At 59.3% G+C, this 24,684-nt stretch overlaps 2 protein-coding genes across 6 annotated transcripts in view; one reads left to right on the forward strand and one right to left on the reverse strand.

The window, feature by feature from the left end:
* GEMIN5 (gem nuclear organelle associated protein 5) overlaps positions 1 to 11,384 on the forward strand; it is a 26,155-nt gene extending 14,771 nt beyond the window's left edge. For both annotated transcript variants that reach the window (XM_037498727.2, XM_037498728.2), the window contains exons 18-28: positions 54 to 176; positions 324 to 419; positions 750 to 887; positions 1,625 to 1,772; positions 3,575 to 3,694; positions 4,010 to 4,220; positions 5,336 to 5,590; positions 6,365 to 6,527; positions 6,865 to 7,729; positions 8,521 to 8,614; positions 9,105 to 11,384. In XM_037498727.2, the coding sequence (XP_037354624.1) occupies positions 54 to 176; positions 324 to 419; positions 750 to 887; positions 1,625 to 1,772; positions 3,575 to 3,694; positions 4,010 to 4,220; positions 5,336 to 5,590; positions 6,365 to 6,527; positions 6,865 to 7,729; positions 8,521 to 8,614; positions 9,105 to 9,272 (2,381 nt within the window). In that variant the 3' untranslated portion in view covers positions 9,273 to 11,384. The remainder of the gene's footprint in view (positions 1 to 53; positions 177 to 323; positions 420 to 749; positions 888 to 1,624; positions 1,773 to 3,574; positions 3,695 to 4,009; positions 4,221 to 5,335; positions 5,591 to 6,364; positions 6,528 to 6,864; positions 7,730 to 8,520; positions 8,615 to 9,104) is intronic.
* The window catches only part of CNOT8 (CCR4-NOT transcription complex subunit 8), a 17,794-nt gene continuing 4,332 nt past the window's right edge, over positions 11,223 to 24,684 (reverse strand). For all 4 annotated transcript variants that reach the window (XM_037498738.2, XM_054691053.1, XM_037498737.2 and 1 more), the window contains 7 exons: positions 22,077 to 22,260; positions 20,844 to 21,037; positions 16,521 to 16,682; positions 15,974 to 16,118; positions 14,816 to 14,926; positions 12,385 to 12,530; positions 11,223 to 12,194 (listed from right to left, as the gene is read on the reverse strand). In XM_037498738.2, coding sequence (XP_037354635.1) covers positions 12,116 to 12,194; positions 12,385 to 12,530; positions 14,816 to 14,926; positions 15,974 to 16,118; positions 16,521 to 16,682; positions 20,844 to 21,037; positions 22,077 to 22,193 — 954 coding nt within the window. In that variant the 5' untranslated portion in view covers positions 22,194 to 22,260 and the 3' untranslated portion in view covers positions 11,223 to 12,115. The remainder of the gene's footprint in view (positions 12,195 to 12,384; positions 12,531 to 14,815; positions 14,927 to 15,973; positions 16,119 to 16,520; positions 16,683 to 20,843; positions 21,038 to 22,076; positions 22,261 to 24,684) is intronic.

Raw genomic sequence — 24,684 nt, forward strand, 5'->3', positions numbered from 1 at the left:
ACGTGGTCGTGTGGCTGGCTTCTGTTCTCAGCCGGCACTCTGCTGTGTTCCAGAAGCCTTACTCAAGAAGCGGAAGGCTCGCTCCACGCTGCCCCTGAGCACCAGCCTGGACCACAGGCCCAAAGAGGAGCTTCACCAGGACTGCCTGGTCTTGGCCACCGCCAAGCACGCCAGAGGTACCCCTTCCGCAGCCCCCTGCGGCCTGCTTGCAGGCTGTGCCAGGGAGGGGCACAGCCCCGCTCAGTTTCCGGGTGTCTGAAATGGGGACATAAAACAGTAACCTCTGTAATCACTTCACCTGACTTTTTGTTTGTACCTGGCAGAGCGAAATGAGGGTGTGTCGGCCGACCTTGAGGAGAGGTTCCACCTGGGGCTCTTCACAGACCGGGCCGCACTGTACAGGATGATCGACGTGGAAGGTGAGGCCCGGTGACCGCGTGCCGCATGGGCTGCCGTCTGGGGCTTTGTGTCCTTTCACTTGTCAGCCAGCGTGACTTTGCGCCCCCCTGCCGGCACATCCATATGCACCCCAGCCTCTGTCAGAGGACCCAGCACTGCTGGGTGCAGGTGAAAGCAAGAGGGTGACAAGCGAGTGGCTTCAGGCTGTCTGTGCTCTGGGAGAGGGTGCCTGTTGGCACCTGCCCCGCAACCTGGGGTTCCTTTTCTTTCTTCCCGCCTTTCCTCTTCCAGAAGTCCATGCAGGCAGCTGTGTCTGAAACATCTCCAAACACTGTCTCTGCTCCACACAGGAAAAAGCCACCTGGAGAACGGCCACCCCGAATTGTTCCACCAGCTCATGCTTTGGAAGGGAGATCTGAAGGGCGTGCTGCAGTCCGCCGCCGAGCGCGGGGAGCTGACGGACAACCTCGTGGCCATGGCGCCCGTCGGTACGTCCTTTCAGCCGAAGCCTACATCTCCACGGGGGGCCACTAAAATGTCCTGCAGGACAGCTGGGTGTCTAATATTAAACTGGCAGACCACAGGCACGAACCCTGACTTGGCAGTGCAGACTAGGCGTCTGGCACTGACCTTTATGCCGCTTAAGCATCCTCAGATGCACGGACCCAGGTGTGCGAGGACAGACTCAGACGGTCCCTGCCACCAAAGTTGCAGAGGCAGAAGCCCCAAGGACCTCGTGTCCTTCAGTAGAGGCTGGTGCGGTCTGTCCACCTGCAGGAGGCATCGCCATGCATCCAGGAAGAGTGACGCTACCCAGGGTAGGAAATGAGGAAGCTCCAGATGTGGACCACAGCAGGGCTCGGTGGTGCTGTCAGGCTGACAGCCCCCGAAGCCAGCACCCTCAGCAGACACACCATTCCCCACGCCACACACCGCTTCAGTGCCTCCCGCCCCCAAGAGCAACCACTGTCCTGACTCCCACACTCTCGTGGGTCTTTTGAATTTGTTCATAATCAAACATTTATGTTGCAAAATGTGGGTCTAGGACAGGTAGATGAAACACAACACTTCCTAGAACGATGGCTGAACCAGAATCTGAATGTTCCACCGAGTGCAGTGACGTAAAACAAGACATTTTCCAACCTAGATGTAGCTCTTATCCCCCGCCCCCCCGCCCTCCACCCCTGCTGATTGCACCACCGTTTTCCTTTTATTTTTGTCCCAGCTGGGTACCACGTGTGGCTGTGGGCTGTGGAAGCATTTGCCAAGCAGCTGTGCTTTCAGGACCAGTATGTCAAGGCTGCTGCTCACCTGCTCTCCATCCACAAGGTGTACGAAGCTGTGGACCTGCTCAAGTCCCACCATTTCTACAGGTCAGTGTGGCGCTGTCACCCACCTGCAGCTGCACCTCCTATGGAAAGTGATCCGATCGCCAGTCAGACCTTTATGCCGCTTAAGCATCCTCAGATGCACGGAAACGCACACCAGCTGAACAACCATCAGTGCACCACCTGTAACGAGGAACAAATGTTCCCGTATCAGCAGACGGGGCCTTTCATCTGTATGTGCCATGCTCTTTAACTTATTTATGTGGAAGTAACACAAATGGAAAAAAGAGCTTAAAATGGAAGAACAGCTGAATGAATCGCACAGAAGGATGTCAGCTGGCTGTGGCAAATTCAAAAGGCTCATCATAAACCCTAAAGTAGCCGTCAAAAAAGAATGAACAAAGTAGCTACAAAGTCGGAGTGTAGTTGAAAAAACAGCCGGTTGGTCTGAAAGGACACAGGATAAAAGGAAGAAGACAGGGACAGATGACAAGACAAATGGCAAGAGGGTAGATTTTAATCTCACTGGCCTGTAAAAGGAGAGACTCGGCCAGTGAGCCCAATGGCTCTCTGTGCCCTGGTTTATTTTTCACACACAGAACATTGCAGATTTAGTTGTGCCTTTCCCCATTTCTGTGCTCATCCCTTCTCTATTTTTTAATTTTTTTTTTAATTTTATTTTTATATTCCCCATACAATTGCAACCCCCTTATTTTGACCCCAACCCTCCTTTCCCCGCCCCCCTGCTCATCCCTTCTCTAAATGTAACTGCTGTCCTGGGGTTCCTGTGGCTCCTTCCCATCCAGGTTACTGCCCTCCAGCTGCACTGTGCGCCTCAGTGCTCAGGAGCAGAGAAGGCGGGTATCTGTTGACAGCACGCGGTTGGGTCTGTCTTTATGCAGTTATTTATTTTATCTGCCCTTTTTTTTTTTTTTTTTTCCCCAGATTTATTTTTTATTTATGCAAGAACCGGGGCACAGGCCAGATGCACGGGAGGGTGAGAGGATTCACCAGAGACAGAGTGGGGAACAGAACAGGCAGACTGATGAAGTACACTGCTGAGGGAGCAGCGGGCGAGACAGGAGAGGTCTGCTTTGCCATGTGGGTTGCTCCCTGGCCGGCGGGGATCGAACTGGCCCTGCAGAGGCTGCAGGCAGCTTCACAGCCCAGTGCTCAACCACTGAGCCACCGGGGAGGCCCTGTTCATTCTTTTTTGATGGTTTCTTTAGGGTTTTTGTTGAGCCTTTTGAATCTGTCACAATTTACTGCTGGGTGGTGCTCTCCACGCCTTGCATGTAAACCCCACTCCTGTCCCTGCTCCTCCCCTTCCCACTGCTGTAGTTCTGCATCTCACCTGGTAACCCACATTGCGTTATTAGGATTCTTGTTTGAAACAGTCATCTTTTTAAAAACTTCCATAATTTTGAAACTGTTTTTCATATTTGCCCAAATATTATTTCCAGTGCTTTCCATTCTCTTATGTAGATGCATAAGAGAAGTTCAGCATTCTCTGGCAGTTTATGAGCTTTCTCAGGCCAGGTTTAGGGAGATCCTTGTCCTCCTGTCTCCTGGTGTCTCTAGTCTGTCCTGTGTGCGTACAACAAAACAATTCAAGGTGTCCAGGCCCCGCGTGAGCTCTGGGCACAGTTCGCACACACCCCCTGCTGTGCTCTGTCCAGCTAAGTCCTCTCCTGCATGGCCTTTGTGTTCCGTCCGAGCCTTGCGGGATCTTGATGGAACAGCTGACAGTACTTGTGTAGCTGCGCGTCTTCCATGTGGGGGCGCCCCGCCTGGGGCTCTGGCCCAGGAGCCCACTCCCACGGCCTACTGCCTGTGCTTGCCTCTAGGGAGGCTATCGCTGTTGCCAAGGCCCGGCTACGCCCCGAGGACCCGATCCTGAAGGACCTGTACCTCAGCTGGGGAGCCGTCCTGGAGAAAGATGGCCACTATGCTGTGGCCGCCAAGTGGTGAGCCCAGGGCAGGAGCCACCGGGCAGGGAGAGCAGGACCGGGGCAAAGCAGTGTTAGCAGTGCGGGGAGGGGCCTGGGAAGGGCCCGTGCGTTTGACTCAGCTCACCAGGGCCCTCCTGATGTTTGTATATGTTGGGCCATGAAATAGGCCAGGCGGGGACATGAACCCTCCTGGTGGATTCGGTTCAGCGAGGCGGGGCCCTTTCCCTCGGCCCGGCTGGCCCACAGGCCCACAGGAGCGGAGGGTCTGTCCTGGGGGCGGGCATGGAGCCTGTTTCTGACTCCTCATTCGGGCTTTCTTTTAAATCACAGCTACTTAGGGGCCACTTCCGCATATGACGCAGCCAAAGTTTTGGCCAAAAAGGGGGACGCAGCGTCCCTCAGAACGGCTGCGGAGCTGGCTTCCATCGCAGGCGAGGACGAGCTCTCCGCCTCCCTGGCTCTCCGCTGTGCCCAGGAGCTGCTCCCGGCCAGAAACTGGGTGGGGGCCCAGGATGCGCTGCGGCTCCATGCCAGCCTGGAGGTGGGTGTGGTTGTCCCAGCAGTCATGTGGCGGGCGGCCAGTCAGGTGCCAAGGGACAGCTGGGCCCACAAGCCAAGCTGTGCCAACCTACAATCACCTTAGGCCCGACGGCCAGGCCCGGCCATGCCGATGCGCAAGGCCTTCCAGGGGCCTCTGCCTCCCTGGTGGGGCCGGTGCATCTTCGTCACCATCAACAGCCCGGGGCGGGGGCACGGAAACCAGGTGCTGGGGGCGTGAGGAGTCTCCGTGCTCTCCGTTCGGTGCTTATTCCTTCCCAGCTGGTTAAAAATGAGTAACGTAGCTGCCACCTTCCTGGCACATTGACAGAAGCAGCTCTCAGGGTGTCCACGCTCTGTCTGGGCCCAGAGTCGGGTCCATTTTGGACAACTTTGTGGGTCAGACGCTAAGCAGAGAGTTCAGGCTCCTGTTTCCTTCTCAGAGTAAGTAGGTCCAAAGACACTGCTTGGCTGGACGGGAGAAGGTTCCACCCTTGGAACCGCCAGAGAGAAGTGGAGGCCAGAGTCTGTTCGTGTAGAAAACGACCCAGTCTGGAGAGATGTTAACTTGCCCACAATCAAAAAAAAAGATTTCTAGAATCATTATTTGGCATTTCATTTTCTCTTAAATAGCATTTTTACCAAAGCGAGAACACCCGAAAGTTCCCCCTGCACATCCTGGCGAGGACCGCCGTGGTGTGGCCGAGACCTCCCGAGCTGCACCCAGGCGTTCCCCGGGCTGCTGCAGGGCGCCGGCGCCACGAGCCCGGCTAGGAGACCTCCCAGGCCCGCGCCCTGCTCTCCCGCAGCCCCTGAGCCATGCCCTTCCCACCCCGGCCTCACAGCCGCATGGCTGCCACCCCAGCACCCCCACCCCTTTCTCTTGAAGTCGGGGTGAGGGAAGCTGCCCATTTTTCTCACACCAGGCCGCTGTCCTGGGGGTCTGACCCGGGGTTCCAGTATGAAAATGGTCGCCAGCACCACAGGCTCCTGGGTAGGCCTCCCCCAAAGGCTCCTGGAGAGGCATCATTAGGCCACGCCTCTCCTCACGGGTCGTGGGCCCCATGGGGAGGAGCTGTGCTTGCCCGGCGTCACGGTTCCCCCTCTGCCCCGCGCCAGGGCCAGAGACTGGTGTTCTGCCTCCTCGAGCTTCTGTCTCAGCGCCTGGAGGAGAGGCAGCCCCCTGACAGCAGGGGCCCCTGCGGCTCCCACAACGCCTGGGCTGCGGGCCCCGACGGCCCCTTCGTGGAGTGGGTGACGGCCGTGTGGACGGACGCCCTGGGCCTGGACACCCCCGAGCGGCGGCGGACAGCGTCTCAGCAGCTGCGCAGCGTCAAGTACCCGAGCGCGACCACCAACACCGCCTCCAAACAGGTACCGCACCATGGCCGAGCCGGGCAGGCCCAGGTGGCCTGGAGAGGCCCCTCAGGACAGAACGGGGGCCACGGAGAGGGCGTCGGTTCCCCCCACGGGGTCGTCAGCTCTCACATCTTCCTGTTTTCCTTGAGGGGCGGTTCAGGGTTTGCTCTCGCATGTTCTCTGGTTCTCGGTGAAATCAGCCATCCAGGTGAGGGCCCCATGGCCCACCCTGCTCACAGGGCAGCACCTGAGCCAGCCCACGAGTCGGGGCTGCCCTGTCTGCTCCCCCGAGCCACCCAGGGACCGGTGACTTTTTCTTTGGAAAACAAGGGAACATTATTTTGGAGAAAGCAGACCTCTCCCACCGCCGGGCACTGCAGAGCAGCGAGCCAGCCCAGAGGCGTCCCTGAGACAGGGCTGCGCTGGCCACAGACTTGTGTGTGGACATCCAGGGGCTCAGCTCTCCACGGCCAGAGTGGGGGCACCTAGCTGTGCAACGGGGGGCAGGGGGCACGCACCCAGCAACGGAGAGCTCGTCCTGAGGGGCGGGGCGGGGCGGGGGCGGGGGCAGGAGCCCGGGTGAGTGGGCGGGAAGTCTCTGTGCCCTGGATCATCGCTCACTTTCAGCTGCGCCTCGAGTTCCGGAGACGCTTTTGCTCGGGCCGGACGCCGGTGCCAGGGCCTTGGCACGGGCAGCTTTAGCGCTGGCGGCGGGGCGGTGGGCCCGTGGGGCAGCCGGGTGTCGGGTGCAAGCCGTGGGGCGCTGACAGACCCTGGCCCGCCCTCCAGTTCCTGCTCCACGTCTGCCATGACCTGACGCTGGCGGTGCTGAGCCAGCAGGAGGCCTGCTGGGCCGCGGCGGTGGAGGCCCTGCTGCGGGCCGTGGTGCGCAGCTATGACGCGGGCAGCTTCACCGTCATGCAGGAGGTGCTCGCCGCCTTTCTTCCTGAGGGTGAGTGGCTGCCCCGCGGGGCCCCAAGCGAGACTGGCCCATGGTGCCACTTTGTGGGGATGGCGGGGGGACCGGCAGGTCTGAGGGCACGGCCGGGTGCTGGCCATCAGGCGGGTGCACGGGCCTCCGGCAGCAGCAGCGTCACTGAAGGGTCCTCGTGCTTTTCAGCATCGCCGTGGGCTCTCACCCCCTGGGGTGCCCAGAGCACGGTCGGGGCCAAGGCCTCCCGTCTGGGCCACAGCCCCTCTGGCTCCTGGCTGGCCTTCAGAGCTTGCAGGCGGGAAGCCACGCTCTGGCAGCTGCCGTGTGTTCACGGGAAGTCCTTTTCTCCCACTAGGCTGTGACCCCTTGAGGGACAAACTGGGTGAGCAGCAGGCCCCTGCCACAGCGGCTCTCAGGAGTCTGGAGGCCTTCTTCGCTTACGGACATCTGTATGAGTTCTGGTGGTCTCTCTCCAGAACCTGCCCGGCAGCCGGGGCCTGGGCCAGGGCTGCCCACGGAAGGACAGCCCCTGCTGAGCAGAGTCCACAGCCGGACAGTGCTGGCCCCCAGCAAGCTGCGCCCGCTGCTGCTCAGCCAGAGCCCAGTGCGCACCCCACCTGGGAAGGAGGGCACCCCGCCCAGGAAGAGAAGCGTCTCCCTGAGGAAGGGGAGCACCCCACCCATGAAGGGGAGTTCCTCGCCCAGGAAGGGGAGCGCCCCACCCAGGAAGGGGAACACCCCGCCCAGAAAGAGGAGCATCTCACTGAGGAAGGGGAGCACCTCGCCCAGGAAGGGGAGTGCCTTGCCCAGGAAGGGGAGCACCCCACCCAGGAAGGGGAGCACCCCACCCAGGAAGAGGAGCATCTCACTGAGGAAGGGGAGCACCCCACCCATGAAGGGGAGCATCTCGCCCAGGAAGGGGCGTGCCCTGCCCAGGAAGGGGCGCCCCCGGCCCAGGAAGAGGAGCACCCTGTCCAGGAAGAGGAGCACCTTGCCCAGGAAGGGGCACACCTGCCTGCTGCTTGCTGGGGGCTTCTTTCAGACGAACATGCCAGTCTCCAGGCTTCCCAGAGGACTGTGGCCGAAGTCCAGGAGACCTTGGCAGAAATGATCCGCCAGCACCAGCAGAGTCAGCTCTGTAAATCCACGGTGAATGGGTCCATTGAGGAAGAACCAGAACCAGAAGCAGAACTGCCCTCCCTCAATGCTCAGAGCCGGTGGTAAGTCAGCTGGAGCTGATGGAGGGGTTGGGTCGCCCCGTCAGGTCCGGACCCTGCAGGTAGGGGGCCCAGCCACCGTCTGAGCTTCAGTTCCTCATCTGTAGGTGGTGGTTTTGCAAATTAAATGAAAGCATGTGTCACTCATCACCCAGCACAGCAAAGCTCCGCCTCTATGCAACAAGAAAGTTCACCCCCAAAATCAATCGTGTGAAGCGTCGAGCTGAGTTACTACGCTGTTAATGAATTGCTTTCGATGGTCTGAGCACTCACAGAACGCACTGCCCACTGAGCTGAGGGAACCCCATGGGGCCAGAGGGCTGGCATGGCGGTCATGTCCCTGAGGGGGCCGTCACGTCACCGCGGGGGCTGGCCCTTGCCACGGGACACCGGCTGCAGGCATTTGGGGCGATTCAGGGTCACGATGGGCCTCGCGGCCAGGGGCTTGGGCTGTCGTTACTGACATTAAACGTTCTTAATGAAGAACGTGGCTCAAAAAATGCACCCGTTGGGATCAGAGTCAGCATCCCCCGGCCACCCCCCGCCTCCCCCAACGAAGCCAGCTCCCTGCAGGCCCTGCACGTGCTGTGTCCGAGGCCAGGGCCTCAGAGCTGAGGCTGAAAGCATGTTCTGGCAATTTGATGTCGCATCACATTCCTGTTGGCATCTCTTGACCTCTGTATTTTAAAATGGGGGATGAAGGGCCGGGTGCCAAAGGGGCTTTCGTTCATAGGGAGAGGGGAAAGTTAGCCACCGTGAGACGGGTGACTCTGCTGTCTTTATGCTATTACCAGTGAAGAAGAAAATGAGCCAGTTTCTCTGCCTGAACTAACTAAACGGCTTACGGAGGCGAATGCCAGAATAGCTGAGTGTCCGGAGCGTGTCAAGGTAGGTTTCTAGCCGCGTGTGTGGGGAGCACGGTGTTTACACGTGTTACCAGATGTTGCCGCGAAACTTCAAGGCCGCCGGCGGCTTCGCTCTTCAGTTTCTGAAGTCTGTGCGTTTGGACAGGCTTGAAGTTGTAGGATCCCGGGCGCTGCCTTTGGTTGGCTAAAATCTTGTGTGAGAGCAGGATTGACAAGAGGTCATTTTAGTGCCTCAGTCTTGCTAGACCAGCCCGTTCCGTAACAAGAAAGAGGTCAGATTTCAATCAATGCCTCCATATGGAAAGGTATGTTCGTTCTCAAAGTGACAAGAAAATCTCGTCTTTCACTAACTGGAGCATTCAAGAAGGTGGTGTCCTTCGAGGGGGCCGCCCCGGCGGCCGCTGGAGTCTCACCTCCCAAGAGGAGCCGGCACCTGTCGGGATAGGCGGGCGTGGGGCCCTCTGGGGCCTGTGGCTCCTGTAAATGCCGACATCCTCTGTGTCTCCCCCCAGACCTGGCCCTTCCCGGACGTGCTCGAGTGCTGCTTGGTCCTGCTCCATGTGGAGGCCCAGTGCCCCGGCGCCGTGCCCCAGGATGTGCAGCGGCGGGCTCGCGAGCTCCTCCAGGAGTACGGCCGCTCCAGGGCGCACAGGCGGCACTGCCAGGCCTTCTGCACCTGAGCTGCCGGCCCTCCAGAAGCAGCTGGTCCGAACTTTGGACACTTGGCCTCTGCCACCCGCCTCACCGGTGACCTCACACTGGCCCAGACGGCACAGCTCCACCCGGACTCGGGGCTGTGGGCCCTGACCCCGCAGAGCGGCCGTGTGGCCCGTGTCCTTCACACGCTGCCTCTCCCAAGGTTCTGCTGGGTCATAAATGTTGCCCGCGTCCGAGGTGGCTGGCTGCGTTCTGTGACTTCGCTCTTTTTTCACTGGTTCTTGTTGCTCTGGGCTCCCCTGCCAAGGCCAGAGTTGGAGTGTGAAGTCGGCCTTACCGTCGAGGCGCTCCTTTGCGCTCCGTCTGAACTGCAGGAAGGGGTCAAACAGCAGGTTTTCTCATGTCCTGTGAGCACGTCTGGACACGCCCCCTACGAAGGCCATGGACAGACGGGCACTGACTCGGCTGCGTCATCCCTTCTTGTGGGGAGCGACGGTCGGAATAGCTCAGGAAGAGGCCACTGCTGTCTTGCTGGTCCTCGGTCTTCCCAGGGCCGCAGGACCTTGGAGAATTAAAAGCAGGTGTTCTTGGGAGAGAAACGCCTGGTTTCCGCCCCCATCCCGTGGATGGCCGAGTGTCAGGAACCCCTTTCTGGAACCTGCTGGCCGCTTGAGTGTGAAATCAGCCGGGGCGGGGCTGGGAGGGGCCCCCTCCCCGTCATTGAGCTGTTTTCTTTTGGGAGTTCCCTGGGAAGAATTTTCTGATGTGGGCTGTTTCCCAGGGGAGGGCCATGAGCAGCGAGGACGGACGCCCAGATGGACACGCTCCAAAGCCTGGCTGACTGGGTGGTTTTGGTTTTGGTTTTGATTAGACCTACCTTTAGGGTTTTAAAAATGCTCAACACAAAAGGAAGCGCTGTGGGATTTAGGTCCTCGTGGTTCTTCACACAGATGAATGGCCTTTAAGAAGTGGTGTTCGAGGGGCTGGAGAACTGGCCACAGACGGAAACAGGTCTGGGGACTCGCTGCGGCCGTGGCAGGGGGCAGAGGTGGGCCCTCCGCCCGCGCTGTCAGCAGCCCCGGGGCCTATGTTCTGCTCCGGTTAGCAAAACCCACCCCGCAGCCTCGTGACTGCTTCGGTGACACCAGCAGTGGCTCCGTGACAGCCTAGAGCGACGCCCCACAACCGCCTAGCTGCCCACGCTGGCAGAGCCGGGAGGAGCCACTCAGCCCTTCCCCACCCCACTCCGGACAACCCCACTCCCTCCCGGCAGATCCGGCTACTGGGCCCTGCCTGCCCCGCCCCGGACTGGCCAGGGGATGCCCACGGCCTTGCTTCTAGACCCCAGCCACTGCTCACTGCCACAGACCCAGCAGCTGCTTGTGCCGCTGCCGCCGGCGCTTGCTAGGAAGCAGCGGGTACTCACGGAGAGCCTGGCCCGTGGGGCTTAGCCCAGCTCCTCATGGCAGCGCTCACGCCCGTCGCAGACAAGCTCCTCCAGTCCACTTAGACACGCAGCCCCTCCCCTGCGTGGCCAGACCCCACCTAACACCGGGCTGTCCCCTCCCTCGCAGGCCTCCCTGCCCCAAGCACCATCTTCAGTTGCCACTGAGACTCATTCCGTGTTCGCCCAGATCCGGAAGGGCGGGTGGGGGGCCAGCCACCTGCGGGCCGAAGCGCCGCCCTCCGCGGCCACCATGACCCCGCCTTCCACGGGAGCGCCCAGCCCAGAGCCCAGCTGGCTCCCGTGCCCCACAGACCGACCCGTTTGTGCGCCAACAGAAAGGGTTGGAAGCTGTATCCTCACCCCAGCGGGCCTGCTGCTGCCACGCGCTGCGGCGGCCCCAGGAAACCGAGTCACAAGCGCCTTCGTCGTCCAGCCTAGCGCTGCGGAGGGGTCACGGGAGGACCGGCACTGAGAGCGGGGGACATGGCCTGCCCCCCGCTACCCTCAGCAAACCCCGTCTTCTACAGCCAGCAAGGACCAGGCCTTCATGCCAGCGGTTAAAAAGAAATCTTTATTTTACAAAATTAAAAACATAAATAATATTTACAAGCATCTTAAATACTGGTTTATAACACCTGACATTTTTTAATCATTTCAAATTGAGTTTTCCACAAGCTTTTAAAAGGCAACACGCTTGAGGGGGTTCCCACTCCCGCCGCCGGGGCTGGGGTTCCACGCGGTCCGGCGCAGGCGTCCAGAGCCTGGCACGTCACGACGCGGGTGTCTTAAAAAATCAGTCCCGTGCACCAGCCCGGTCGTGGCCCCAGGAAGCTGAGCCGCCCGGGCCCTTCACTGCCCGGTTTACAAGTACCTGACCCCGGGGACCCCGGCTCCAGCCTCTGGGCGCCGGGAGGAAAGCGGGGGGCGGGGAGGCTACCCACGGCCCATCTGAAGCCACATTCCAGAGGCTGCCAGGCCTGGGATCCAGAGAGCCGCGCCTCCTGCTTTTCCGTCAGGAGCAAATCCGGGGTATTTCATGACAGGTAAAGGTAAAATGAGTCAAACGCGGCGGCCTCGGCGGCGCAAGGAAACAGCCGAGGGCGAGAGGTCGGGGCGCTACCCGTCCTGCAGCGGATCCCGAGTGGCGGCCGAAGCGGGGAGCTGTTCTTAAGCCAAGTTTTCATGACCGGGTTGTCGAGTTTCAGCTCTAATTCATCTCCAAGACCGCGCGGAAAGGCCAGCAAAGCGCCGACACGTGTCCCGAAGAAGGCTCAGGAAAGGGGGGCGGGAGGACGCGCCGCTGCACGCAGCACCCGTTGGCGTCCGCTGCGCCCCCGCGGGCCAGGGCCCGGCGTCTTCCTCAGGGCGCAGCGACAACGAACAAGAAAAAGAATGACAACGGGTAACGTTATAGACATTTTACTCATTGTTCCTGGTGTCCTGGGCATTTAAAAAGGTATCGAGGAGCCTGGATGCTGGTGGCAGAGGCGGCTGGAAGCTGGGGAGGAAGAGCAGGGAGGCTTGTTTACAAATTCAGAGCAAAGGCCGCGCTCCCGGGCCTAGGCAGACACCTGTGTCTTCCGTGAAGCAAGCCTCTGCCAGGCAGGCGGTGGGGTGGTTCACGGGAGCCGGTCCTCCCGGGAGGAAGGGGCGCGGGCCACGGGGGGCGGGGAAGGGGCGCCCCTCACTGCTGCATGCTGCTCACGATGGCCAGGATGCTCATCTTCTCCTGGGCGGAGTCCGCGTCCTCGTTCTGCTTCTGGGCCACCCCCGTGCCCAGGCCGTAGAGCCGCCCGCAGTACTTGGCGTCATCAATACTGTCCTCAAAAAACAACTGCAGGACAGGACAGAGAAGGCGGTGAGAGCCAGGCCGGGCCCCCCGCCACGCCAGCACCGCCTCGCCCCGCGCGCCAGCGGACGCTCTCCACCCAGAAAGGCCCACGGGCGCCACAGCTCTCCGCCCTTGCTCTCAACACAGGCTCCCCTTCCTGGGCACTGTACTTTTCAAGAGTGCCTACTTTTTTTTAAATGTGGTCCCTGGGGCAGTTCACGCAACGCGCGTGTGAGGCCTCAGACGTCAGCACCTACACGCGCTGCCTCGGGACCGCCCCGTGAGTCCGGCTCCCACCAACACAGACAGCTGCTCCTTCCCCGCTGGCCACCGCCAGCCCCTTCTCTGCAGCCAAGTGTCTCTGCTGCGCTTGTCCGTTTGCTTTGTTCTTTGCACGTGCCTCGCGCAAGAGGACACGCTGCTTGACTTTCTGACTGATTTCACTTGCGGACGCCCTCGGGCGTCGTCACAGATGGCGAGACCTCATTCCTTCTTCACGACTGACCCTATCCCCTGGGCTGTGCTGACCCTATTTTCTTTATTCAATCATCTACTGACGGCCATTACGCCGCTTCCAAGTCATCTATCTTTTCAGCCAGTGCTTTCCTTTTCTCTGGACCCAGGAGAACTGCAGGGTATCATGGTTGTTCCAGCTTTAATAGTTTGAGAAAACCCCAGTGTCACAGTGACTGCCCCAACTTGAACTCCCACAGGCACACTCTTGATGCCAGCCATTGTGACACGTAGGAAGTGGTGGTTCTGATTTCACTTCCTGATGGGTGATTCTGAGCAACTCTTCACGTGCCTCTTGGCCTCGGTGTGTCTCATTCAGAACAGTCTCTCTTAGTTCTTCTGCCAATGTTTCAACCAGACTGACCTCCTGTTACTGAGCTGTAGGAGTTCTTATGTGTATGGATATCAAGCCCTTATCAGAGACACAATTTGCAAATATTCCTTCCTATTCAGTAGGTTGCCTTTTCAAATCACCTCCAAGACTGAATTCAAGGAGTTTACCTCTCAGGTTTTCTAGGCGTTTTACGGTTGCAGGTCTTACCCCCCAGCCTCGAATCACCTGAGTGAATTTCTGTGTTTGGCGTGAGACAGTGCTCGAGGTCTGCTCTCGTGTGCGTGGCTGTCCCGTCTTCCCAGCACCCTGTATCGAAGCAACTGTCTTTCCCCATGAGATAGTCTTGGCTCCTTTGGCATAAATAAATGGACCCTACGTGCCTGGGTTTACTTGTGGGCTCTCTGTTTTGTCCCAATGAGCTACGTGTCTGCGTTTACACCCAATACTATATTCTTTTGCTCTCCACAGCCTTGTGAGATGGCTGGAAATCAGGGAGTGCGCCTCCAGCTTTCTTAATTCTCCAGATCACGTTAGTTACTCAGGGTCTTCCATGGTTCCACGCAAATCTCAGGATTACCTGCTCTATTTCTGTGAAAAAAAGGTCATAGGGATTTTGGCAGGGCTGGCACTGAATCTGTCGGTGGCTTTGGCTATAATTCTTGTTCATGATTCTTGTAATCCGTTAAGTCCAGAAAGTCTTTCCATTAACTTTTTCTTACTCAGTTTCTCTTACAGTATCTTACAGTTTTCTGTGGACAGGTCCTTCACCTCCTTGAGTAGAATTATTCCTAGGTATTTTAATCTTTTTCATGTAACCGTAAATGGGACTGGTTTTTTTTTTTTCCTGACAGCTCCTTATTAGTCTATTGAAATCCAAGATGCTTATGTATTGATTTTTTTAATCCTACAACTTCAGTGAATTTGTCGATTCTGTCAAATTTCTGGTGGAGTCTATTCTCACAATAACATGTCATCTGTTACAAAAAGTAACAGTTCTTCCTTTCCAATTTGGATGCCCTTTCTTTTTTTCTTTTCACCTAACTGCGCTAGCTGGGAGCCCCAATTCTGTGTTGAGTAACAGTGGCGAGTGTGGGCATCTTTGTCTTGGTCTTGATCTTAGAGGAAAAGCTGATTCTCTCCCCAGTGTGTCCTGCTGACTGCGGGGTATGTGACAATTAACAGGACTTGACACGGGTGGTCTAACAGAAGCACTCACGTACAACTTCTATAATGAGAAGGAAGCAAAATCCGCAAGGATGGAACTTACCAGGGCCACCAGCACCCGTGTGGCTCAGGCGTGCCAAGCAGTCTCCAATCCACAATGCTGCTTTGCCTCTCAAAGTGTGGTTAATAAATTGGACCCAAACAAAATGCTTTCAAAGTGGTTATCAGCTTCCACCAGAAACTAGACTTTCAACCAACCTCAGCCCCGAAGCCTCACCTCTTTCATCCTGAAGAACGCCATTCCCGTCAGCAGTGAGTCTGAGCCCGCCTGGTGCTGCCTTCCGATTCTCTGCAAATCCAGCTGATCGGCAACTTCCTGCAGGCCGCCCTGGAGATGGGAGCAGGCAGAGACAACAGTATGGACCCACGCGCCTGACTGCAGTCAGCTGGGGCAGCCGCCCTCGTGGCCTGGTGAGGGCAAGTGGGACGGGCCACCCGCAGCTACCCCAGGAGACACTGCACTAGGCGCCGCCCTTCTGATCATCAGTTTTGTCAGACTTCTGAGCCTGAGTCCTAGGATGGTGAAGCAGGTTGAGAAAATAGTAAATGCCCATAAAGTCAGAGCCAGCAAACCTTCCTTGTCAAGAATTCACTGGGGGGCGCTCCCTGGTGGCCTAGGGGGTTGAGTCTCAGGCTATCACTGCTGCCTGAGTTCCATCCCCAGCCAGGGAGACACCCACATGGCGCAGCAGACCTCTCCTGTCTCCCTGTCTCTCCCCTCAGCGGTGTGTTTCAGTGGATCTGCCTGTTCTGCTCCCCACTCTGTCTCTGGGGAATCCTCTCACCCCTTGCCTACACCTCAGTTCTACACAAAAGTTAAAGAAAAAAAGAACTCATCGGGGTCTCCCTAGTGGCGCAAGGGATTAAGCACCGCACTATGAAGCAATCTGCAGCCTCTGCAGCACAAGTTTGATCCCCAGCCGGCCAGGGAGCAACGACATGGCGCAGCAGACCTCTCCTGTCTCGCCCACGGCTCCCCTCAGCAGTGTATTTCGTTTAATCTGCCTGTTCTGCTCCCCACTCTGTCTCTGGTGGATCCTCCCACCCCCCACATCTCTGACCTGTACCCCAGCTCTTGTATGCATAAATAAAAATCTTAAAAAAAAAAAAAAAAAAAAAACTCATCAGGGTGGTGAGGCTTTAAATGGTCTACAATTAAGTCCTGCCGGTGCCTTGGCCCACACCAGCCCCAGCCTCTGCCTCCCACTAGGCACATGGGCCTGAGGTGGGGCTCGCCTGGCCAGGAGAGCAGCTCCCGTGCCGGTGGGTCTGCACACGCCCTGCCGGGCACGCTCAGCGTGGGACAGCAAACCAAACGACAGATCTGCTTTTGTCTTTTTTTGGTTGTCAGCGGTACCAAGAAAATACTGTGTACCTTAAGGTTCTTGCAACTCTTCATCAAGTACTTCACGTCGTAAATGGACGGGAAGAAAAGGTTCAGGATATGAAAGAACTCATGTTCCTCCTCTGGCAGGCGGGAATCCGTAAGTAACTTCACCATGTAGCCAAAGTCGTAGCCACTGCAGGAGAGAGGGAGGAAGTGCAGTGGGGAGTGGGTGGCAGGCCCCAGCAGCGGGGGCGGCAGGCCTCAGAGCCCCGCGCACCCACCAGAGTCCTGCCAGCGGCAGGGAGGAGGACCCCAGGCCACAATGGGGGTGTTACTGAAGACCCAAAGAGACAGGCAAGGGGGTGCGGCATCCTCTCCGGGAATCTGGCTGACGACCAGCTTGGCCCCCCCCAGCTGGCACGAGGCCATTGTGACACAAGCAGCGTGAGCAGCCACGGGCTGAGGACCTGGGCCCACGCGGCAGCCACCACCACGGCTTTATGGCTGCTCCTGACCAGGGCTGTGGCGGTCAGTCCCTGAACACTCCATCCCCGCCCCCACCACGAGGCCCCCCCAGGAGGTCCCCCAGGCCTACCTGTGAAACGAAAGCCACTTGACGTTGTCGCAGAGCACCACCCCCGAGGTCATGAGCAGCTCTGCGAAGTGTAGCGTGTCGATCCCTTCCTCCTCGTGCTTCTGGAACTGCAGCCCCGAGTTGGCGAGGAGGTCGATGGAGTCCTGGGAGTACATGTCCTCCCTGCGGGGGGAGGGGGCGCGAGACTGCTCAGCACAGCGCGGCCGGCGACAGCAGCCCCTCGGGCACACGAGTGTCTCTGAAACGCTTCCCTAACTGGAGGCCACGGCCAGGCCCTCTGCAAAGGGCGAGCGTCACCTCTGACAGGGGCGGAGGAGGGGTGATCCCCCACAGACTAGGTGATAAAAGACCCCATTTTCTGTTTAGAGAAAAACAAAATCAGCCAAAGCAAAGCTGTTGAAATTAGCACAAGATGAAAAACGCCCATGTTCTTGTGTGGCCCCACAGAGACACAAGATGCCCCACGGGCCCCACAGACGTGCAGTCCCACAGGGAACAGCACCCCGACAGGGAACAGCGCCTGCCCAGACAGGCCTTCCAGGCCCAAGGCGGGGCTATTCTTAGCACCACAAAACGCAAAAGCATGAGTCACCCTGTTCACAGGATTTCACGGTTCCTTTGTTTTCCACATAAACTTAGATTTTGGAAAGAAAAAAAGGTCTTGATCTTAATTTTTTCCACTAAATTCAAACTTTTTTTTTTTAAGGATTTATTTTTATTTATACAAGAGCTGGGGTACAGGCCAGAGGCGCGGGAGGGTGAGAGGATTCACCAGAGCCAGCGTGGGGAGCAGAACAGGCAGACTGACGAATACACTGCTGAGGGGAGCAGCGGGGAGACAGGAGAGGTCTGCGCACCACGTGGGGTCGAACCAGCCCCACGGAGGCTGCGGACAGCTTCACAGCGCTGTGCTCAACCTGCTGTGGTCAGCCGGCAAGTGTTGCCTTTTCCCCGACCTCTGTTCGGGTCCCCTGTATGCCAGCTGTGAGGCCACCCGATATTTTTCTTTGTCCTTCTATTTCACTGAGCATCATCCCTTCCAGCGACATCCACGTTGCCACAGACGGCAAGAGTTTTTATATTTTTGTGATCTCTCAGTAATACGAGAATAGTATATTTTTAATATAGTTTCAAAAGTTATTTTCTGTTTAAGTTTGGAATCAAGTCAAGCCTTTTATCTTGACGTTGGCTGAGCTGGTGCAGAGTGTTCTGACGTGACACTCCTGACTGCATACAAGAGGCCTGAGGCATGTGCTGTGAGGAAACTGGCTCCACACCATTAAAAAATAACCCTGCTGTTTCTCATCTCTCCGCCCTCTGTCACCTTCCTGGGCGTGTCCTGCTCTGGGAAGGGCTGTCCCTTCGCCCCACCCTGGGCCACACCCCGCCTGGCTGAAGCTCACACCTGACTCCCTAGGGGGCAGATATACATACCGGCCAGCACCTTGGACCCTAGAGCCATGAGCTGGCTCCACGGTGCTGAGCTGGCTCCACGGTGCGCTGCTGCAGCAGGCAGTGCACCCGGAAGGCCTGAGGGCCCAAGGGCCCGCTCCTACCCTCCCGGGGTCTCCCCACTAACCCAGAGGGCAGCCGCTGTCCGAGCGCATCGCTGGAACAGAAGGACAAGGGCCTCACCCCACGGAGAGCAGTGGCTGCCGTCAGAACGGCAAGTGGTCACCCCAGCCTCAGCCCCACAGCCCCACAGACACCATTGCCGACCTAGAAACATGGATCATTTACAAACCACTGCCCCATGTGTTTTGCTGCAGGAGCTGTTTGTTTTGTAACAACAGCTTTATCTGTATTTCAGATAAGAACACAGGGACCATCAAGGCGATTAGGTTTTACCTTGTGAAGCTTGTTTTTAAGTGTGAAATATAAACTTTTTAGCTCACAGCTTACTTGGCTTAAGTAAAAAGTGCTGTTTGTTCACGGAGACAATAAAGCAAGACCAGTGCTGGACCACACCTTTGGTTCCACCTTAAACCAGCGTTATTTCAAGCACACACAAGCCCCCAGAAAGCAGCCCGCTCCTGCCGTGCGCATCAGGTGATCGTCGCGGCGCAGGCGGCAGGTTTTGGTGATGGAGCAGCAAACTGCACTTCAAGACTCAGATCATCTCCAGCTCCCACAATTATTCTCTGAACCGCAAAGAAATCTTCAAAACGTGAGCAAAAATCCAAAATCTGCCCCCAAGTCACCAAAGGCTCCCGATGAACAAAGCGGGGCCGGCCCAGCGAACACACCGGCACCCAGGACAGGCAGCCAAACAGGGCCCCCTCCATGTTTCCCCTCTATACACCACTGGCCCCCCGCCGCCGCCCGGGGCTGTCAGCCAGAAGAACGGAGAGGTGTCTGCAGACACACTTGCGCTTCTGCGCTCACGGGCGCCTTACCCACATGGCCCTGAACGGGGGACCCCCCCCCCAAGTGCCCACCTGCGGCGGACAGCCCACAGACAGTGCCCAGGCTCTCCTGGAGGCCCAGGCCCGGCCCTGCCGCTGCAGTGAAGTGGGCAGCGCGCTAAGAAGCTGCGTCCACACTCCCGCGCGGGACAGCCCGGCACTGCCTGCAGGCGACGCACGCCCGAGCAGAAACCCCCAGCACCACAAACAAGACGGGAAAGACTTCATCCCCAGAAAATGTCGATTATCTCCTCGGCCCCCAACAAGTCCAGATCCTATCGCTGATGGGCTCTAAAGAAACGCAGCATCTGCGAACCCCGATGCAGCGAAATGCAGGGAGCCGGGTCTGCTGTGTCCACACCGTGGACCGCTACCCAGCCGCGCCACACTGCAGCCCCAACACAGACAGGCGCCTGCACTGCCGAGCTACCAAGGGCTGCGGACGGGGAGGCCCTGGGGTCACCTGTTCCGTGGGTGCAGCTTCAGGATCGCTCCCTCCCGGTGGGCCCCCACCGCGAGGCAAATGCTCTTGACACGACCACGTTGCGGCTGACAATGGTCTCGATGGTGAACTTTATGGCCAGTCCCACCGAGACTGCCCACTGTCCATCAGTCCTCTGCTTCAGCTACTCTTGGCCAGCGCCCACTCCAGCTTACGGAAGGCGCGAACAGGCCGTTTTAATTTTTTCCCTCTTCTTTTTTCAAAGATCTATCCATTTATTTATGCAAGCACTGGGTACAGTCAGAGGTGCGGGAGGGTGAGAGAGAATTCACCAGAGACAGAGCGGGGAGCAGAGCAGGCAGACTGACGAAGTACACTGCTGAGGGGAGCAGCGGGCGGCAGGAGAGGTCTGCGCGCCATGTGGGACACTCGCCTGGCGGCCGGGGATTGAACAGGCACTGCAGAGGCTGCGGGCAGCCTCGCAACCCAGCGCTCAACCGCTGTACCACCGGGGAGGCCCACAAACAGGCCGTTTTATACATGACGACACGTTCACGCAGAAGACAGAGCGACCCCACGTCGCGCAGGACTGTCCTCAGAGTGATGTCCTAGCTGGGGACGGGTTTCCCCCCACATTGAACCGTCTCCTGGACATAAAATTCCCACGTCAAACACGCTCACATCTCCAGGACCCAGCCCGGGAGCTTCTGGTGCCGTCGCTGGGCTGGGGACCGTGACCATCACAAGCCATTCGTCACCCCACGACGACGCTCACACCCATGAGCCATCGCGTCCAGCCTCCCTGCCCGGGAACCGCCTCTGTCGGCCAGACACCCTATTCCAAGGACTTCACAGCAGAGGCGGGGAGCCACGGCCTCTGGGGTAGGCGTCTTCCTGGCTGTGCACTGATCTGAACCCACCGCGCGTGGCCACCCTGCTGCCCACAGCCTCCACTGGCAGGCCGGGGGTCAGCAGACACAGGCCGCCTCCACTTGGGGCTTTCCCGGGGACATGGCCATGAGCGCGCTGTGGCACGACCGTGTTTTCACTTCTCGCAGGTAACTGCCCTGCCACTACCAGGAGACAGGGCCCCAGGTGATCTGCGCCCGCGCCCGCCTGACTGCTGCCCCCTGGTGGGCGTGCAGTGCTATGGCGTGGTGGCGCTGACTGACCCCGCCTTCCCCAAAGGGCGGGGCAGGGAGCCCCTTTTCTTGGGCTCATTAGCCACTGTGGCGCTCTCGGCGGAAATGTGTGTTCACATTCTCTGCCCATTTTTAACTGGCCTACGGTCTCTATCGTTGCTTTGTTGGATTTCTTTAAGAGGGCCCTCCCCGCGAGACCCTCCATCGCCCCGTTTAAGTGCTCTGCCCACCCCACCTGGGCTGGCGGGAATGAAGCCCGAAATGAATAAAACCAGCCTGAAGCCAGCAGGCGGCAGAGACCCAGAGCAGCACCAGGCGGGTCCCAGACACTTACGTGAGGTTGAATTTGAAGTTGAACTGCCAGGTGTTGATCCCGGAAGGGTACTCGCCCTTCTCGTTCGTGAAGGTGAGGCCCAGCTGGATGATCTTCAGCAGGTCCACGTTGCAGCGCAGCAGCTGGTACTGGTAGTCGATGGAGCTGCGGAACTCCCCGATGGGCCGCACCACCACACCAGGGAACTCCGTGTCCTGCGCGGGGGACAGGAGGGGCTCACAGCGCGAAGGAGGCTGCGCCACCCCGTGCTGACAAACTCTCACCTCGGACTAGGGGAAGTTAGGGGAAAAGCCCCAAGTTTGGGCGCAAAAATCTATCATAAAAGCCTGATCTTCCTGATACCAACAGCAGCAGTAAAATTGTGGAGTTTTGTGTGACCAGCAGGACATGCACAGGAGGGACGAGGAGCTCCGGGGAGCTCCTCTAGGCTAAGGACACTCTAGGCTAAGAGCAGCGTGGGAACAAAGCAATATAGTTCAGGAAAACAGCCATTCCTTGGGCCTCCCTGGTGGCACAAGGGGTCAAGCACCGCACTATGAAGCTGTCCGCAGCCTCTGCAGCACAAGTTCCATCCCCGGCCGGCCAGGGAGCAACCCACATGGCGCAGCAGACCTCTCCTGCCACGCCCGCTGCTCCCCTCAGCAGTGGATTTCAGTCAGTCTGCCTGTTCTGTTCCCCGCTCTGGCTCTGGTGGATCCTCCATCGCCCCCATCTCTGGCCTGTACCCCAGCTCTTGTATGCATAAATAAAAGCAATTACCAGCTACTGTGACCTGAGTAAAAAGACCAGACTACACCACACAAAGCTCTGGCTGTCAGGATAAGGACCTCGTTCTGTGAGTGCGCCCGCAGGAGCCACAAGCTCCAGCAGCAGCGCCAATGGGTAAGGCGGTGGGTGAGCCTGGGCCTGGCAGACCTGGCTTCCTGACAGGCCCCGGGCACCACCGCCACGCCTCCCGCAGCCACTCGGGCAGGGTGGAGTGTGACTCGAGTTCGCAGGTTCTTCCTACTCTTTGCAGAGATGCCAGAGATCTGGAGTTGGAGTGAGGGCTCTTGAAACGGAAGTTCTGGCAAGCAATCATTTTAAACTGTAAAAATCACCTGTGCCGGGGCTAACACGACCTGTTGGCAGGTCTTTAGAGTTGCACGACCCCACGGGGAGGACCCTGGGGGCCCCTGGACGGCCACCTGCCTGCTTGTCAGACCGCAGTGCCCCACTTGCCCGGCCCCTCACCATGGCGATGTAGCTGTAGCTGAGCACGACCTCGCGGATCTTGCGCATCTCCTCTTCCAGGTTGCTGGCCCAGACCTCACAGATGACCTGGCTGTTCTCCACCAGGGCCGCGGGCATCCTGAAGGCGCCTGCGAGGCGGCTCTCCGCCCAGCCCGTTAGCACACAGGCTGAAGGGCCAGCTGACCTGGATTGGGAACATCGTGAGAGCTCGTCAGTCCACACACGCCCCCCAACGTCACGAAGCGCGCCTGCCATCCCCTCACCAGCTCGGGCCAAACAGTAAGTCCATGACAGCAGTTTCCTATTTCCTACCCTAGGGCACTTGCCCTTGGACAGACAGACACACGCACAACCTGAAGGAACTAAATGACTTAAGTAATCTGGGACGGCCACCAGGCCCCCTAGTTTCAGGCCCCCGTGGCTGGGGGGCCCCGGGACCAGAGTCCCATGTCTACTCTGGCCTGGAGTTGTCCCACCAAGAGGCTGTAGCTGCAACTTCGGGGCACAGGCAGTAGTGAGAGGGCCAGGAAGGCGCGGGTTACGGCCACCACAACCCCAGGCACTGGTGTGATCGGGGTGGCCGTCCCTATGGGGTCCCTGTGCCCATGGGGCCTCTTGGTGAGGGCAGGGCCCTCCCCACTGCCACAGGAGAGCCACATGAGCACCCTTTTCTCACCAAAACAAGGCCACCGCCTGCGCCCGACACTCCGAGGAAGGGCTCAGATCGCCCCAAATTATAGAAGCAGGGAAAGTCAACGCAGCCCAACGAGGCGGTGATCTCGGGGTGGGGCGGCTCCCCCCGCGCCGAGGGAAATGCCGATGACAGAGGGCAGATGGACTCGCTGCGCGCACCCGGGGCACGGGGGGACATTCTGACCCTGCTTGTGGACAGGTACCGGCCGAGTCAGGGAAACAGCTCCCCGCAGGCGGCCGCCACAGCCAGCCCCGGGCGCCGCCGCCCTGGCCGGGGCACCTTTTCCCCACTGGGGGACGGCGACGAGCAAGGGCGCCCGCGGCCTCCGGCACAGAAGCCGCCACCACCCACGCAGGCTCGCGTCCTCCCCAGGGGACCCAGACCGGAGACTAGAACCTCCCGCGACCACGCGGGTGACTCCCCACCTGCCCCAGAGGCTCGGAGGCGCCTCCACCCCGACAAAGGAAATCCTGTCCCCGCAACACAGAGGCCCATGAACGCGCGCCACACCCGGCCTCTCGGGACGTCAGGCAGCCCGCGGCGGGGGACGCAAGGGGGAAACAGCCCCACTGGCTACCGTGCCCTTGGACACCCACACGGGAGTGAGAGCGGCTCGCCACGCGATCTGCAAACACGCCGCGCCCGCCGCGCGGGGCTCCACCCAGCAGAGGAGGCAGCGGTCGGTCGCTCCACCAGAAACGACGATCCCGGGCAGGCTGGGGGCGGGGGCCGCGCTCCCAGGACAGAACTCAACACGTTTTGCCCCGGAACAAGCTGCCAAAGCAAGTCCCCCCCGCGCACTTAGTTCGGGCAGGACGGCGGGAGCGGCAGCCTGCAGGGGGCCGGGGCTCGGGCCGGGCGGGGGTCCCGGAACGGTGAGGACGCGCGCGGCTTCTGAAGGGCAGACAAGGGCGGCCTCTGCCTTCGGCTTTCGACGGCCGCAGCGGCAGAACCCCGAACTCAGTGAACCTGGCCTTCCCGCTCCTCACGCCCCAGGACCCCGCCTGCGGCCGAGACTCTGCCTGCCCGGGCGCCCGCCTCTCCTCTCGCGGCTGTCTCTGCAGGGGCACCTGTCCCGCGCGAGCAGACCCGCACCTTCCCCCACCCACGGGGCGCTCGGCACAGGCAGCACCAGCGCGCTCTCTCCCTTCCGCTCTCTCCCTTCCGTCTGCGCGGGGGCCACGAGCGGGAGGCCTGCGCGCCAGGCGGGGACACTGAGGAAGGCGGCGCTCAGGCCCAAGGTGGACCCCACTCCCGCCCCACCACGGTGAAGGCCCCACCTCCCTGCGGGGCTTCCGCTTCCCAGTCACTGTCCTCACCCAACCACACACTTCCTCATGGGGGTGCTTCACACCCAACCCTAAATCGCTGCAGGGAAGCGGGGGTCCGCGCGGGACATTCCGCACAAGCCACAAATGGGACCCAAGCGGGAAAACGCCCCTGGTCGCCAAGCAGCGAGGCGCAGGTTTAAAGAACAGGGACGCGGGTGACTGCCAAGCCCCCGACACAGGGCTTCCCGGCGACGCTATCAAGTCGTGTCAAAAGAACCAAGAGGGACAATCGCAAGAGGACCCCTTTGCGCCAAGTAAGACGGGAGGCGCGGCACTGCGGGCGACCCCCTCGCGGTGCCCGAGCGCCCCCAGCCCCGCGGAGAGTTAGGCCGCTGGCTTAGCTCATTAAAGACAGACCTAGTGACTCCCTAGCCGTAAAAGCTGCCTCTTGTCTTTCTTTTCTTTTCTTAAAGATTTATTTATTCATCATACAAGAACCAAAGCACAGGCCAGATGTGTGTGGAGGGTGAGAGGATTCACCAGAGACAGAGCGGGGAACAGAACAGACAGAAGGACTGAAATACACGGCTGAGGGGAGCAGCAGGCGAGACAGGAGAGGTCTGCCGCGCCATGTGGGACTCTC

This window comes from Talpa occidentalis, unplaced genomic scaffold (assembly GCF_014898055.3).
Source record: "Talpa occidentalis isolate TD23 unplaced genomic scaffold, MPIMG_talOcc4v2.1 talOcc4.9, whole genome shotgun sequence".
NCBI lineage: Eukaryota > Metazoa > Chordata > Mammalia > Eulipotyphla > Talpidae > Talpa > Talpa occidentalis.